At 37.7% G+C, this 18,098-nt stretch overlaps 2 protein-coding genes across 3 annotated transcripts in view; both read right to left on the minus strand.

The window, feature by feature from the left end:
- nacc2 (NACC family member 2) overlaps window positions 1–12,844 on the minus strand; it is a 36,999-nt gene extending 24,155 nt beyond the window's left edge. The window contains exon 1 of one of the 2 annotated variants that reach the window (XM_016674734.1): window positions 12,733–12,844. The gene's annotated coding sequence lies outside the window, so the exon portion shown is untranslated. The remainder of the gene's footprint in view (window positions 1–12,732) is intronic. The other variant, XM_007558986.2, reaches the window with a different exon arrangement.
- Window positions 12,845–17,181: 4,337 nt separating this feature from the next.
- On the minus strand, window positions 17,182–18,098 carry LOC103142768 (protein C9orf69). The gene has a single exon (XM_007558983.2). The coding sequence runs from the start codon at window positions 18,072–18,074 to the stop codon at window positions 17,655–17,657; it is 420 nt and encodes a 139-aa protein (XP_007559045.1). The 5' UTR covers window positions 18,075–18,098; the 3' UTR covers window positions 17,182–17,654.

Below are 18,098 nucleotides of genomic sequence, written 5' to 3' on the forward strand. Positions count from 1 at the left end.
TATATATATCCAATTGTTGTGAATGAGAGCTTCGTTGTTTCCTTAAGCAACTAAAGAGTATTTAATATCGAACAGTAATTCTTTGTATAAGTGCTCTTAATAAGGAAATACATCTGAAAAGAAATCTCTGGTGTGAAACATTTGCTTGTTTTTTTTTCCTTTTTGACAAAATGACATACAGGAAATTAAGGATAAGATGTTCAGGACCCTTTAAAAGCCTTAAAATAAATTAAATGTTTTTAATGCATAATCTTAGATAAAGTTTTTCTTTTAATTTGAGCTTTGGAGATTTTTTTTTGTTTTTTACCATCTTCCTTTGTGTGGATAATGGACTTGGGTTCTCATCCAAACTTGTCTGTCATGGATCCAGCTGTAATTATTACTCTGACGGAAGATATGGGCATATTTTGATGATTAATAATATTTTGTAGCCACTTTCTGACTCCCTCATTTACGGAGTCCTCCAGGGGACATGGGGAATTTTTTTTTCTTTTGCGTTCCCTTGCAAAACTTTTGCGTCCCTCGCAATAATCTACTGATCAGTTCATGCGGTATAACTGAATACTGTAAGCCTTTTTTACGGTGGCCGCCGTACTTTCTGCTTTAATACAAGCTTATGTAAGGTTTTTCCATGGACTATTTCTGAGTTATTATCGCGGGGTAATAGGTCATCTGATTGTGTCTTTGTTGTTTTTGTCTGAATGGTTTAAAGGGCTGCTTTCAGTGCCGTTCCATCTGAGCCTTAACAGACATAAACATGCGGTAAATAAATCGATTTTCAATCAGTTTTTTTGCACCAAAGCGTTAATAATAATAAACAAGTCTTCACTGAGGTTCTATAAGAGCCATATGAATGAAATAAGTAATTACTGATATGACAGGAGCAACAGCTTTGGGCGATGTGGGCGTCACTGTCAAGTACGAATCGGAAGGTTACTGGCTGCTGGCTCTGTGTGTATGAGGAAACGGGTGAGCAGGGTGGTCAGTCCTCGCAAAGTGTGGAGCATGATAATCAAAATTAAATAAATTGATAATTGTGACAGAACAAAGAAGATGTTTGGAGTTGATTGATACACGTACAGATGAGATTCCCCGAGTTAACCCAGTGCGGCCGTCTACCACCATTAGTTTGCTGTGTTTTATAATAATAAATTGCGTTTATTATTATTAACACTTTGGTGCAAAAAAACTGATTGAAAATCGATTTATTTACTGCATGTTTATGTCTGTTAAGGCTCAGATGGAACGGCACTGAAAGCAGCCCTTTAAACCATTCAGACTACGAACACAATGGAGACACAATCAGATGACTTATTGCCCGCGATAATAACTCAGAAAAACCTTATAAGCTTGTATTAAAGCAGAAAGTACGGCGGCCACCGTAAAAAAGGCTTACAGTATTCAGTTATGCCGCATGAACTGATCAGTAGATTATTGCGAAGGAACGCAAAGGAAAAAAAAATCCCCATGTCCCATGGAGGGCTCCGTACTCTTTCCCATTTTGAAAAGTAAAAAAAACAACAACAAAAAACATGTCTGACACTCTTATAGTTATATCCCAAAAACCAGAAAGTTGTGGATTACAACTTACAGACTTCCAAGAAACTTCTAAAAAGTAAAATACGCACTAAAAATGCTTCAATTACATTCATTCTGTGGAATGTTTCCAATGGACTTAAGTAAATATTTCAATTAAATCAGTAAATGTCACAGCAGTGACAAGTATTTGTTAGCATAGGATGTTTTCCTACATAACATAACTAAAATTGAGGCAGTTTTTTTTTTTTTTTACTGTGAGATAAATCTCTATACACTTTAAGACTTTTTACACATCATTACCAGAAGTGATAAAATTGTATTTAATGAGGGCTGTTGACTTGGAAAATGTCAATCACATTCTTCACGTTAACAGCCCTCTGAACCTAGTTGCAATATGACATCTATCAGCTCAAATCGCAACCAACAAAAAGCCCCTACCTCCCTGCTTATCGTAAGAAACCCAAAGACAAGAGGCAGTGGTTGTTTCCCCTCACCTGTTCAACTGCGTACGTGAATCCTTTATAATATTGGATAAAATCTGACTTAAAAAAAAAAAAAAAAAAAAAAAGGTTTTCCTGTCAGTTGTGTTGCACTTTGCTAGGCGGGTAATCAAATGGTGCATATCCCTTAGAAAAAGCAAGAAAGAAAGAAAGAAAAAAAAAGAATCTGGAGACAAAGTGGCCCGGAGCTGGCCTGCTGACTGTCACTGAATGTCTCCTGGGGACCACAATTGGGTTAGATGTCACAGGATGTCTGTAGATGTCTGTATGTTTTTCATTGTCTTTGCATCAGCTAATGGTGCATGATGCAGCATTACATACAAACGCTACAAAGAAAGACCCTTTGAAGGGGTGAATCAACGAGTGTTAAAGGCAGAAGGTGCTTTTTAAATTAGTCAGCAGGTCTAAGTGAGTTGTAATTTTTGGAGTAGGGCATTCTTTGACTGGTCTTGACTCAAAACTTGCAAATGGTAGTTTGGTAGTCTAGCTTTAGTCTTTCCAGCCGTGTGCAGCTTTCATGTCTGACCTGATCTAAACTGGTTTACAGCACAAACCCGTCATTAAAATACCCTTTTTGTGTTTTCACAAACAGATAAAAAAAAACATATCAAAATCACAAAATGTGCGTTAAAAGCATTTCTATTCAATTTATAATAATCCAATTTACGTATCTTACTTAATTTCAATTTTGTTGACTATTTTATGATAATGTGCATGTCACACTGTACATCTTGCAGATGTACATATCTGTGGGATGCAGTAGTACTGTAGTGCAGTACCAGTACACATGTAGTAGTACAGAGAATAGAATGTGTGGCCACATAAAGCAGAGATGGGGATTTAAATAGTTGTTGGCTAACCAACTACTCAGACAGGTATTGACAGATTAGTCATCTATTTAAATAAGTAGCAGTTGCTGTCAGTCTGGTGTCAAGGATTACTGATCAGACCATTACTGATGTTTGTCTTTTAAACATTTTGTTGACAGCAATACTTTGAAAGCAACTCGTTGCCTTTGTCGCTTTCTGCATCTGCATTTTAACTCTAACAAGGTTATATTGACCATTTTATGTTAGATTTATTCTAACTTCATGAGAACTAGAAAAATTTTTTTTGTCATGTCCCACTACGTTAAATCGTAGCGCTGTGACTGTCAGTGTGTTATAATTAAAACATAATCATTACTTTAAAACTGAGAGTGGCATATTTAAACTACATTTTGAAAACAGGTTTGAAACCATTTATTTAAAGTTATTAAATAAACGATTAATAAATTATAATAAGGATATTATTTCTACCTCCCTAGGCCAGACTGAAAGTCTTTCTTTTTGACTGAAATGCCTCCAGAGTCACGAATGACGGCTTAAAAGTTATTAGGACATATAAGACCAGCAGTGACTAAAGGAGCGAACAGCAGGAGAGTGACACAGAGAGAAGAGGGAGATCAGGAGTGAATAAACGAGTCATCTCGACGGCCTCACGTCGTTGTTTAGGAGCTGACTGCAAAAACAGTGACACACGTGTGACATCAGGCAAGCCAACATGGCTGCCATGAGAAGTCCAGTTCAACGTGAAAAATGAGGACACATCTTTCAGCATCACTGCTCCACTGTCTACAAACAGGGATGCACAAACACACACCCACACAAAAGAGACAAAGACATAGTGAGAGAGCTGTGGCCACAATGACTGAATGCCCCGTGTACATCATTCAATTAGGGCAAAGAGAATGCATTCAGTCCACAACATTAAAAAACACAACAAAGTTTTGATTAAAAAAATAGAAAGAAGAGAGGGGGGAAACAGTCTTCTGCTTTATAATTAGGGAAAGTGAATCAAAGATACTTTCAAATGACAACAAAAAAAGATGACTAGCACAAAGATGTGTTATGAAAAATGGTTTTCTCCATTGCCCAGAGATGCATGCATATTTATTTTAAGTGCATTGCCCCCCACTTCACCCACCCACACATAAACTGTGACCTAAGAATCTTCCCGTCAGCGCCACACTAAGCCAGCATACATGTACTCAAATAACATGTCACCCTGGATAACCATGTCAACTGTAACGGGCTGCGGCTAACGTCTTGTGTGTCCCTGACTGTAGTCAGAGATGAGTAAAGAAATATAAAGAAAGCGGCTGTTGCTCTTGAACCGCAAAAATGAGAAAAGAAAAGAAAAAAAAAATCCCTTGTCATCTTTAAAATGGGAAATAACAGTGTGCTTGTTGGGTAAGAGTAAAGTATGGAGGTTTCCTAAAGCAAAAACAAACCAATGAGCTACAGGTGAGCCAGACGTTCCTCAAGAGCTTCTAGGAAGTGATTAATTGAAATACTTATGTTGTTAAGAACATGTTTCTACATGCTCTGTACATTTCTAGTGCAGAAATATCCCAGCGCTAATGCTCATTCTTAGAAATGAAATCTCTGCAAGTATAATTCACATCATTCTCAACTGAGAAATCTGTATGCATTTTATGTTGAATCATAGTTGGCCAAGAGTTTAATTCAACACACATCTTTGTATTAATGTTAAAATGCAGTACTTTGTTCAATTCATGGAAAGGTTGAGAAAAGGTAACAAGGAGTTGATATGTAATGGGGGCGAGGGGGAGAACTATGCGTGGTGTCTGTCTGTGCTGCAAGAAATGTGAGAATTGCTAAAGATGTCACAACATGGCCTGAGCCATATACTAATATGACACAAACTGTTAACACAGCAGTGAAAAGATGTGACCAAAACAACCTGACAACACCAGTTTATCTAGTTCCTTACATTCATTAGACGGCTGTTCTCCCTGTTCAAAGACAAGTATGAATCTTTGTTCAATCTGTGTGGATAACTTCTGCTTTAAGCTAACCGGTGATCTGTGGAATAATTCACACTTGTGTCAATGAACTCATTAACAAATCGCACATTCTTCTGATTCGCTTCTTGTTTTAGCATAGTAAAAAATAAATAAATAAATCAGACCCAGTATATGCATTGATCCATAAATAAGGATTATCCTACTTTGCTTTAGACTACATCTAGATGTTAAACTTTTACATTTTTGTCAAGATTATTGCACCGTACTGGAGCGCAGATATTCAAAACATCGCTAGATGCGGATTTTTTTCTTTTTTTTTCCAAACATGGAAGAAAAATATATCTTTACACAAATATCAACATAAGTGTGGCTGGGGCCTTACAATAATAACACAGAACTGTGGGAAAGACTCGTAGCTTTCACAGAACCATCATCTGTGTTAGAAATCCCAAACAAGTCAGCAAATCTCTCACGCTTATTGGATGTAAGGGTGTGTGCAGTATTCATTTTAGCTTTGGTAATGGAAGTAAGAAGAGTAGCAGTAACAATGACTACTTACCTCACATTTCTGCCTTTTTCCGCTGGCCCTGTCAGGCATTCTGTCAAGCCGTTAGGACGTGAAGAACACACGCAACATAGGTCATCGTCACATAGGAAGGGTTTGCCTATCTGCTTTCCTCAGCTATTATCTTATATACTGATTAGCAGGTTTTGTTTACTGGTAGCAGCCTTGAGAGAGGCTTGGAGTTTGCAGCAATTTAATTATGTATGGTACGAAGCAAATGAGCATGGAAAATTAAGGTGGGCTGCAGAATAAAGGTCACGCAGAGTGCTCTTTCTGCGCTGACTACTTTTGCATAAGTCTGTGTTGGTGTACGGCTCTATTTAGGTCCTTCTGAAAGTGTGCATGTGCATTTCCTCAGGTTTGTCTCCACTATCTCCTAAATTAATACTTCAAACTTCAAACAAAGTCAGGAGAGCCTTCTCTAAAACACAAAGATCTGTAAATAGGAGTGACCCCATTTAAAAAGCGGTCTTTAATTTCAGAAGAAAAACAAAAACAAAAAAAAAACATTTGGAGCCAGAAGGTCCAAATATGTAAATTGCAACTTTTCATAGATCTTAAGGCATTACATTACAAGATCAATGAAACAACTTGTCTATAAGACTATTTAGGCTAATTTAAATTTTAATGGACTGATCCCACAAAAGCCATTAAATGAAGCAAAACACTATTGACTATGAAGTATCATTAAGTAAAGAAATCTAATTTTCCATCCTTTTGCCGAATTCAATCTCATGACTGTTTCAGCAACACGTCTTTGTCATACTTCTTAGTACTTTGCAATTCACTGCCATGGCTACGTGCTTCTATTCATGCTGAAAACATTTGGAGCAATCACATGTGCATATGCTGCCTTTCATTTCGCATTCTTTTCTTTTTAATAATCTTTTTCCATCCATGCACAACTGCACGGACATGCACGATCACACCACTGAACTTATACGCCCACACAACACAGGCACGACATTCATGACATGTGATCTTCCTAGGAATTCTGCCAACAGCCAAACATGCCACTTAGCTGAAATCTCTGAGACAAAGTGAAAGAGAGAAAGAGGCCCGCACGCACACACACACACACACACACACACACACACACAAGCACCTACACACACCCATAAAGTGTGCACTATAGCACTGTTGTCAGTTTGCGCCAGTTCCTTGTCAAGTGTAACTGCAGTGCGTACACAAGGAACATGAGACTTTGCTGCTAGTTATCTGCTATGGAGTGTGGTGTGGGGGCAGTCCGTTCTGAGAAAAAAAAAAGGGACAGAGAGGGAGAGAGAGCCACGTGATCCCTAAGATCTAATGTGGAATTGTTCTAGGAACATGCCATGTTTACTGTTCATTGTCTAAATTCTTGGAAGGCTTCCTGAAAAGCACGTAGAGAGCCAGAGCCAGCCAAATACATTTGAAGATTCCTACAGGCTTTTACCGACTCGCTGTGCCTCACACTTTTCACCTCAGTTTATAATATTTTCCTCACAGTTTTCAGCAAGAACTGTATCTTTGTGCTCAGCAAACGACAACGATACGGATAAGTGTTTTAAAGTGCTTTGCAAACTTGGATTTCTGGCTGCAAAATCCTCTCTCTGCGTGTGTGTGTGTGTGTGTGTGTGTGTTCTTCAAGCCAATAGCAGATTATATTTAGAAAAGAAGTGAAATAATAATATAAAAAAAAGAAGAAGAAGAAGAACATCATGCAAACACAATGTTCCACCACAGCTGACAGTTGAAATGTCTCACTTTTTTTTTTGTGGATACATTAGATGATTTGTTACAAGTGTTTCTGTGAAAAATCACATCGGAACATTGGCACAGTGGCGAACAACAATGAAAAATGCAAATCTCGGGAGAAGGAAAAAGGACAAAAAGACTTTTGGTATATTTCTTTAGGAAGAGTTTAACTGTTGTAACTTAAATAGCAGCAGGACCCTATAAGGGAATTAGAGTTAAGTAGTAGTCACAAAAATAGCGCTTAAATCTAAGTAAATAAAGAATAAAATAGGCGTGCAGTGTCTCTTGTTACATACGAATTATACCAGTTTTCAAACTATTAAAATTATTAGTAAGTACGTCTGCATTGACCAGAAAACATAAGGAAAACAACACCAGTAGGGATTCATGTAGCGTCAATCACACATCACTATTAGCTAATCTATTCTGTGATATGTGTCAGTGTGGTGTAGGTGTGAAATAATAATGTTTTGGAAAGTAAGCAAAGTTAAATCCAATTTAATTTCCTCTTGAATCTATTTTTCTCGAATAGCGTCAATCCTTCAAATAGGACGGGTTCCGACAACCTGTTCTTTCAAACACATCTGTTTCAGCTCCAAATCAGGCCCGGTGAAAGAAACAGTTCTTTCACCGGTTCTATGAACCAGTTCTATGTTACTGGTTCTATGAGTGAACTAGTTGGAGTTCCCTCGAACAGAGAGCTAACACTGTACTGCTTGGCAACATCCCTAAAAACATTGAAAATAAATATTTTAACTTCCGTCTATTTCAACCGGTGAAGGGACATCTTAACTACAAAAAATTAGCTTTATTCCAAGCCTCCACGCAAACAGGTGAATTAATATCACCCGTTTAATTTACTGCTGTTTGTACAGGCCTTATGGGTGGCGGCTGTAATATTGTTTTTTTGCAGCGTTGTCCACTTTAAGCTATGTGACATGAGATATTGCAATCAGTGGGAAGATAAGCAGAAAGTTCATTTTATAGCCTTGCTAATTCAACTTTTCGTGACAGTCAGATCTCTGTTTTTTTTTGTTTTGTTTTGTTTTAGATTCAGTAGATCTGCCGTTTAAACGTAGCGCACACAATGTTTGATGATTGGTTGTTGGTCTCCATGAGTTTGCCCTCAGGTTCCAACAGCCACGTCTCTTTAATCTTGACACATCTGCTATCCTAATAGCGACTCGCAGCACTAATTTATTGTTGCAAGAGAGCACCTGCAAAATCTGTAATTTCACTCAAAAACCAGTGATTGGCATTCGCTAGTAAAAGCCTAATAAGCACATTTCTAGCCTCCAGCAAGGACCTTTGGTGATGTAACAAGGTGTGTTCATTCTGAAAAGCTTTATGTTACAAAGATGAAATAAAAACTTCTTAAAAAAGTTACATTTTTTTCTAGAACTAACAACCAATTCTGCCCTTTAATGTCATATACTGACATGAACTGGTTTATATTAATGCACCAGGGTTATCCTTTCCAAACATCAAGAAAAAAAAACCTTATATAAGGAGTTTTAGTTTCAACATCTCATCAGGTTGTTTCAATCAAACCTGTGTGGCTGAAACTCTGTGAGCAGGTAAGTGAAAACATGACATAATTTAATTTCATAATAAATTTCATAACATCTGTAACATTTCGTAAATAAAACATGTTAAAGTAAAGATCGTCAAGTTAGAAACATTTGTTCACTGTTAAGTCATTAGTATTTTACCCGTCTTTAAGAGGAAACTATTAAAACATCCACACATGATGACTTTTTCTTGAAAACACTCTTGGGCTGGATAATGAAAATGTATACAATAAAAAAAAAATTAAAAAATTAAAAAACAAACTACAAATTTTAGTGTTCAGTTTGTACCAACTCTTTTGCTTGTTCTTTGAGTAAATGTGTGGTGTTTATCACTTTGAGTTTGAACCGTATTTGAGAATGCAGATTAAACCCATAAAACAAACACTCGGCTGTCGAGGTTTCCAAGCATTTGTTCCTGTATTTCATCTATTTACAATAACCTTTAAATTAAAGTTCCCGTCACAACTTAACTTCTCTCGGTGTGTTCGTGTCGGTCTTTTTAGGAATTGTCTGAAGTTACACTGAGAACAAGGACATGTTTTCACAGTTACTCTTAACTGTTTGAATTCTCTTTTCCACGAATGGCAACATGCCTGAACAAAACAGGCCAAGCAGGTTTTTATCCTTCAGGGTTTTCCTCGAACCAGCCCGGCAATACCTAGAAAGCACGCCACTATTGTTTGTGAATATGATGTATGACTGGTGCTCTGTATCGCAACCCATCAAGAGTGAGTCATTCCAGTCCAAAGAAAATTATGGGCATCTAAACACACCCTTCACACATGTTTACATGGGTAAGCAGAGGGCGGGATAATCACCAAGCACTAACTTTGATAGAAAAAAAAAGATGGATTCACGTGTACACACGCACTTACACACACAATGACAAAAGTATTTGTGGGGTAGTTTAAAGGTAAGACAGTGGAAAGGATATTAAAGTTTATTTTTGTTATGTATATCCCCGTCAGCCCGCTGTCATAAAGCTCTTTCTGAGCTCTGCTAATCAAACCTGTCTGGGTTTTTTTTTTCATGCTAAAGAAGTTATTTAAAATGAACCAATGGAAGCTTTCAAAAACTCAACCTTCCTCTTGCATGAACAAGACTTGTAGATTTTACCAAAACCACTCATAAAAAAGGCGAGATTCATAAAATAATATTACCAACAGAACTGAGCCTTTTAAAGGTAAGACAGTAGTGATTAATTAAACAAGTTAGCAAAAAGCAAAGTCAGTCATCTCCAACATGAAAACAATGCAAGGGTTCATCGGGTCTCGTTTCTTTCTTTTTCACTTTTTTGTTTTACTTTTTACATAGATCTTATTGCCTCTAATGATATACATTTACAATGGTGATTAAGCCATTTCTCCATCTGAACATTAGCTAAACATTATATCAAACTTTGGTTCAGACATGATCAAAGTACATATTACACCCTATAGGATTCACACCTGCTAGTTGTTGGCATGAAAAGTTGTACCAAAAAGTAAAGAGCTGGGATGTTGCAAGTAAAACGCAAGCTACGGAGTGCGTTTTTTTTTTTTTTAGCCCCAAGGAGCTCCAGGGCTGTTCTGAACTTGTGTAGATGTCAGGGTGCCATCATATCGAATTAGAAGAAGATATTTTAAAGGTTGACACATTTTAAAAGTTGTTTTGATTTTTCAAAAAAGCCTCACTACTCAAAAAGCTGGACACTACAACTATTCAGTCCTTTCGTCCTTAAAACATATGCAAATCACTGTACTGCTGTAAAGGGTAAAATAAAACCATAAATCTATAAGTGAGACAGTTTAGACTGTTTCTAGAAACAGGATGGTCCGCTTCATGTATGTTGTCACTTTTATAATAAATAGGAAAGAGATGTTGGCTGTAGAACCCCCTCCAAACACTGTCTTTGTGTGCTCTAGGTTGGTCAGCCTCTCTCACCTTTTAGTTCAAAAAAACAGGTCAAATATTTGCTCTTTAAGCTTCTTAAACTTTTGATCTACATTTAGACATCAATAGACATCTTCATGTTTATTTACGTGACAAACGGATAAAGGAAATGGGCATGAAGACAATAGTTTTTAGCCGGTTTTCCCCCAACCGTTTAACAGGTTTATCAAGTCATGACCTACACTACCTAGAATCTCTTTCCAGGAAATGAATACATGCCAGTGTACACTTTTTTTTTTTTTTTTTAACATTCAAATAATATCTTCTCTGCTTGGAGTCCAAACATTTATTCTATTCTTATCGTTAATACCCTTTTTAAATGTAAAAATAAATAAATAAAAAACAGTTTTTCTCTCTTCTTGACACCCCCACCCTTGCATCCAGCTTTGGGCCTCGTCGTTGGAATGACATAAACTCAGAGGCCTGTAGAACTAGGGCATTCTGGGACATGCTAATGCACCACCAACTCACACAGATGCACACAGCCACAAACAGACAAATACAGCTGCGGAGAGCAATCACAAACTCTATGGCAGCCATCCAACTCAATGCTGGACGACTGTTGGAAGGAGTCCGTTCAGGAGAACAATAAATTCCCACATTTTCCACGTATGTTGTGATAAAGTCAGACGAGAGAAAACAAAACTTTGCAGCACACGCCTACATCCCCAGAAATGATTTCCTCGTATTTGAGCGTGGGTATGATAAAACCAGCTTGAAGGAAAAACAAACCTGTGTTTGTCTTGCCTAGGGATAGCTAGGTGCACCTATACATATATATTGATTTTAAAGTTCTCTTACAAGTAAATAAAAATGCTCTTATTCACTGTGATCTTTTAACTCTGGAGGAAAAGAAAAAAAGCTAGCTATTTGGAGACATAACTGAAATGGGATTTGGGACAAGGATGCTGAAAAAAAATATAGAATAAAAACACTTTTTCAAAAATATTATAAAATTACAAAGCTCAGATTTATAAGATTAGGATCCAAGTAACCTCTGGATATACACAAAATGCAACCGTTTAGACAACATTAATGACAACATGTTGACAGAGAGAAAGTGTTTGCTGAGGAAAGAACACTAACAGGAAATGAAGAAAAACTGCCACAAACTACTTGCTGGCTAGCCACACATTGCACTCTTGTACACACAATAAAAAGAAAAAGTGTGTTAGTGTGTGTGTGTGTGTGTGTGTGTGTGTGTGTGTGTGTGTGTGTGGAGGGGGGAGCGAGGCCTTGAATGTATATGGTCTGATGTGTCTCAGAAAGTTCAGGTGAGGTAAACAGCACCGCAAATCAGACTTGCCTCTGAATAATTTACAGTAAAAACCAATATTTCAGGGGGGGCAGGGGGGGGTTGTGTTTACTATATAATCCTATTTAAGATTTATTATTTTTTGCTCTATTTTGTGATTGCTTTACTTGATTTTTTTTCTTTGTCTATCTGTTGTTTTTTTCTTAAGCAAGTTTCATATTTAATGCATTAATAGAGATAAGAAGACATTTGACAATCCCTCCCACCCACCTCCCTCATTTATCACCATACCTGCAATAGACTTACATGCCACTCCGCAACTTACTGCGTTACCGTCCTGGCTGGTGATTTATTTATTTATATATTTATTTGTGGCTAAATTATGACGTAAGCCCCATCATAGCATCATGCCAATCCTACCACTTGTACAGTTGACACTCATGACAACGCTGCTTCCTGAGGTTAAAGCGCTGTCCAACATCAACACTGGATTTTTACGAGTTTCAAAAAATTCTTCGACAGTCGCGCTTTACGCATTCAAGTGGAGGGGAGGAGGGGGATCGTTTGCTCCTCCACGAAAAAAGCTCCTATTACTTCTTATTAAAGTTGCAGAGTGTTAACTTTTATTTAAGGATGAGCTGCGAATTTGCAGATGATTGAATGTAGAGCCAGGCGAGTGTCGGGATAAGCAGCCGCTCGCAGAGTGAGAAATAAAGGTAGAGAATCGAGAGAGTAACGCATGGTAAAAAAACCTATGCGTCATACAAATCAGGCACTGTATATCACGCCAAGAGAAGGAGGGTGGTGGTGGGGGATATATTTACCCGATTTGTCGCTATTCCATAGACTGAAGCTGTCAGCTGGCGCAGATGTGGCAGGCTGGATAACCTCTAAACTTTGTAGGATTCTCTTCTCTTCTTCTTCAAAAAAAAAAAAAAAAAAAAAAAGGAGAGACAAGCAGGCCCCGGGTTTCCTCCTTCGTCTCGTCCCGCTGGCTCACTCTATCACTTTTAGTCCTGTCTCGGCCGCTCGTCCCCCCATCTCGCTATCCCACTCTCTCTTTCTCTGCCCGCTCCTGTCCCTGTACAGGAAGTAAAATGCGGCTCTCACACGAGCAGCGCACGGACCGAGAGCAGGCTGACATCATGCAGCAGTCCGTATAGAGTTCTGCTTAAAGACGCAGACATAGTCGGTCCCTCACTTTAATGTACAACGGTGGTCTGCGCGGTAAATGGACTGTCATATCATGCGCCTCTCTCTTTCTTTTCTTTTTTCTTTTTTTTTTCATACACGAATACACGAACTCGGTGCACTCTGGGGGCTTAAAGGTGTACTCTTCTTTACTGTTTATTAGTTAGAGAGCTCTAAAGGACGTCTGAGTTTGTTCTCACGGTGTTTGGTGCAGCACTTTAAGCACAAAAAGCGTTGTAAATAGGACGTCGGAGTACGACGGAGATCCTGAATTACACTTACATGTGTGGGTATCTCACGTGTCACTGTATGAAGACAGCCCAGGATACATGATGCGCATGTGTGTTGTTCTCCTAAATTACAGGCGCCAACTGCTGGCGGAGTGACCTCAAATCAACATTGTTTTATGTATGTATGTATGTATGTATGTATGTATGTATGTATGTATGTATGTATGTATGTATGTATGTATGTATGTATGTATGTAGTTATGTATGTATGTATGTATGTTGTATGTATGTATTCATCCAATGAATATATGTATGTAATGAATAAATATATGAACCTTATCCATACATATTCATATACGCATACTTTATCTAGAATGTCTGTCTGAATGTAGGCTTTTTACAGATTAGCCCAAAACCAATTTAAATCTGAAATTATTTTTCATTTAACCAAGAAGATTGTTTCAAATGGGAAAGGATACATATCTATCATTACAAACATATTTCATATGTAGAAAACGTCATAAAAAAACATACATTTTACTAAATAATGGGACATTGAATATAATTCATGCCTTTCTCTTTAATTAAATGAAAAAAATCTTTGTTTTTTTGGCATCACATTGCAACAGTCAAGTCAAACAGTTCTTGTAACAGTAATAGCTTTTAGCTTATTTCTGTGGCTGTTTTGGTCATTTATCATTATTCATATGCTCTTAGGTTTAGGTTTTCATAATTAGAAGGTCTCCTTTGCATCACCTTAATCTTTAGCTGCCTATGCAGATTCCTTATTAGATGCAACTCTGGGCTCTGTTTGGACTACTCTGAAACAATAATATAACTAAGTAGGTAAGTAACTAAGTAAAGTTTATCCATGTAGCACCTTTCACAGATAAAAAAAAAAATTGTACCATGCTTAAGAACAACAAAACAGGATTAACATTTCATCTCACTTCATGTTGCTAATACTAAAAAATTTGTTTAAACCTAAATCTACCAGCAGCATCAATAACTTTGGTCCTAATTTCATACACATACTCTGAGAGACCCACCCGAATATCCCAGGATATGTCTATATATCACAGTATGTATCTATGAACATCTGAATGAACAGATACAGGTAAAGGTATGCATGTCTGCAATTGTGTATGTAAACAGAATGTCATAGGCCGTCTAATTAGTAATCCAGGAGATTTTAACTCTCTGGGGTATAAACATGACGTGAGATGGAGGTGCATGTCCTTTACCCACTGGCATTTAGACTTGATAATGATCTGTATTTATTTTACTACCCGCCATAGTAAGAAGGGTGATCATGCAGATGATTCAAATCTCCAAATATTACTTTTAGCGAAGAGCAGCTAAATGTGGCATCTTCATAATTTGCTGTTTGTTCAGTTTATCTTGCTTTACTATTAAAAAATAAATAAATAAAACTTTTCTTTCCAATTAGCACTAAATGTTTTTTTAAGCACAGATGAAAGGTTATGACATTGAAAAGTGTCAAAGAGACCACATTTATTTTGACATTTCATAATAGTTAGCAATGTTTTCTTACAGTTTACTCACTGAGCAAAGTAAAAGTAAGCTTGAGGAAATATGAGAAACATTGCCGTTATTATTTTTTATATTTGAGTTGATGACATCTGGAACAGACGCTGGCAAGGGTTCACCAGGACAGTAGCACATAATCCAGAGCCCAGAGATTTTGTCACCTCAAAGTAGTTAGTCTTTATCTTTAAATAAGTAAATGGTTTATGTTTTTGGTAGTGCTGTTAAAACATAACAGCACTGAGGAAATCAGGCGCAATAGCTCTAGGGGTGGAAGCCCTTTTGCTGTATTTCAGTGACTGTGCTACAGTCTGCCAAATAGATATTTCTAAAAATGTTTTAATGTTTTCTTGTAAAACTGAATGACACATACTCTTAGTCTCCATTAATGCCATTTTAAAGTGAGTTATAAATCGAGTTGTTTTTTTTTTCACCCGCAAAAGACTATTATTTACATTTTTTTATGATCTTGTGTGGTTTCCAGCTAACTTGTATTTGTAAAAACTGTTACAAAATCTTGATGGAAAATATGCTAAACAAGGTGAGAAGTTCATGGTTTTTGCAGAAACAAATTCAACAAGTGATTAAGTATGGCAAGTCATTCAGACTAAACAAACAACTTCCAGCTTTCAAAGCAAAAAAGAAGAAATGAAAGGGGCTGATGACTTGTCAAAACTACTTCTTTGTGTGGTTCATGCAAGCAGTTAGATCGGCCCTGACTCAGAATATGAGGCATATGATGTGTTTATCCTGTACACAAAAGCTTATTGTTGCCCCGATTATCCATTTGCAGCCGGAGGCCAAATGGATCTCAAGCATTTCTCAGTCGGCCCACCAGCTAGCGTCAAAAGTTCAGATCCAAGGCTGGCATTTAAACAATTTCCAGCCCATTTTTTTCCCCTTGATTTAATTAGGAAACTAAAACTAAATTCTGTATTAAATAAAATGCTCAATTCCTTAGAATTAAGCACTAAAAATGCATATTTCAGCTCAGCCAGAGGTTTCAGCGGTTCCCGTTAGCTTCCTTTATGCCAAGTGTAAATGAGGCTATATAAGGCTGTTGGGAGCAAGCCATGTCCATTGTTATGCTTGGCAGAAACAGAGGGGTCCAGTTGCGGTTGTGTGCCAGAGGAAGCTAAACAGAGAAGTCTGTCAGAGCAACTCTGAGACCATGTGAAGAGCGACTGATGGGACACTTGACCCAGAGGCGTTCTCAAGTTGAACTGTCACACACTCTTATGACACAGCTCGAGGCATGATACCATGGGTGCAGGACTGCATGGTAAACACATTCCCTTGGCTTTACATTTTAAATAACAATGCAACAGAGAAGAATATTTATTAAATAACTTAAAAAAAACAAACATGTTAAATCCATTTACTTTTGTCACACTAACCACAAAAATCACACATCGGTGCTCCCTTTTCGCTTCCATGGGTTGACATATTATAACTGCACAGTTACTTAACCTGCAATATAGATGTATGTTTAAAAGATACTGTTTGCACATGACCTATTATAGCCAAACTTATCTATGGCTTTTAGAGCAAACCTCAAGCTATGTCGAAACAAAAAGACAAACTTGCATCATACAGTCATACGTCAGCATTTCATGCAACTGTGACATTTCCTGTTATAGTAAGTGATAGCTTTATAAAACAAACACTTATTTTGATGAAATGGTTTACAAATGGATGAAATACAAGTTGCTGGTCCCCTTCTAGTAAGTTTGAGTCTGTTGTTTTTCCATATTGAATGTATATGGTTTCAAACAACTGCATACAAAGACCTCCATCCGTTAAAAAATAACCCAACAAATGTCTTCGCTTAAATAGTTGAAGTCATATTAGTTAGTCTGTATCTTAATGTGGGCAGACAAAGTGATTTTAGTTTGGAACTGAAAAGAAACAATGTAGAAATGTTTTAACAGCTCTTCAGTACATTTTTAAAATGAAATTTCGTTTGAAGCCACAAATCAACTTGTGGGGCGTAATGGGATCTTTAGGAATTAAACTGAATAAGGATTATGGTAAAACGTATTAATTATTTGAAAAAAAAAAAAGGTTTAAAAAAACTGCACTTAGGAGTGAATTAAGGCAATTCCTTTGAAATCATATAAGTAAGCTGTTATCTAATACTTATTTTATCTCTGTTTAATTGAATTTGATTAAAAAAGTATAAGCTCCATCAAGACTTGGGGTCATAAGTTTCCTTCATTGTTATTTTGTGGGTCAGAAGCTAAAGGGTTTTGGAACTACTGCCGGTCAGGTGGATGCAGGTCAGTCCGCTCCTCTGCCACGTTGTACTTTTGCAGTTTCACACTTGTTTTCTCAGCCGTCTTACAGTTTTGTGAAAATGTCTCCATTTTTATCGGCCTTGACAACTGAAGGTTTAAAGCAATTGTCCGTAAGCAAATGAGGTTTCTTGACCATCATTTAAAATATCTATCAGTCAACTCTATGGTCGGTTTAGTCAAATTCTATTATTTATTATTTATATGAGTTAATATGAGTCAAACACAATCAATAGGAACAAGACAGAATATGATTTTTTTTTTCTTGAACGTAATAAGGTTTTAAGAAGCTTCTATGTGCTATTTCAGCATCTTTATGGTAATTTATTTCCACAATTTTTCAAAACATTTAACAAGCAACGGAAATAAACCAGTAGGCAATGATCAAGTACACAGAAACATGATGGCTTGTGTATGAAGACGAAATAGTGATGTGACTTGGTGTACGCCCTTTCAGTCTTTCTGACATTCTCAGCAGCTCAGCTACATGTCCACAAAAACCATAAAGCACCAGCCGAGTCCCCCCACCAGAAACATGGTGATGTGCATGCTGTAGATAATCAGATCGTTGAGCACGCTGAAGTCCAGACGCCGGTGTCCGAGTAGAAGTAGGATGACGGAAAGCTTGTACTGCAGCCGGAGGAGGACGCGCACGCTGACGTACTGCAGGAAGAAGAGGGCAGAGAGGAGCACCCAAAGAAGGGAGGTCAGCAGACTGCAGCCAAAGTACAGCAAGAAGCGCAGGAAGCTGTACATGCACCGGGAGCGCAGGTAAAGGTCAAAGTTGTTGTACTTGGTGCGCACCAGCTTGGTGGTGTGCGCCGAGCCGCAGGCAGAGTGCATGCAGGTGGTGTGGGGGCCATGGAAGCTGCGCACCCTGCGTGGGATGGGGATCACAGGCATGGAGGGGCTACAAGAGCCCAGAGT

The sequence above is a fragment of the Poecilia formosa genome, unplaced genomic scaffold (genome assembly GCF_000485575.1).
Source record: "Poecilia formosa unplaced genomic scaffold, Poecilia_formosa-5.1.2 Scaffold100, whole genome shotgun sequence".
Taxonomy (NCBI): Eukaryota; Metazoa; Chordata; class Actinopteri; order Cyprinodontiformes; family Poeciliidae; genus Poecilia; species Poecilia formosa.

Coding starts and splice junctions, on each gene's coding strand:
- LOC103142768 (XM_007558983.2), bottom strand. CDS start 18,074: ATGCCTGTGATCCCCATCCCACGCAGGGTGCGCAGCTTCCATGGCCCC.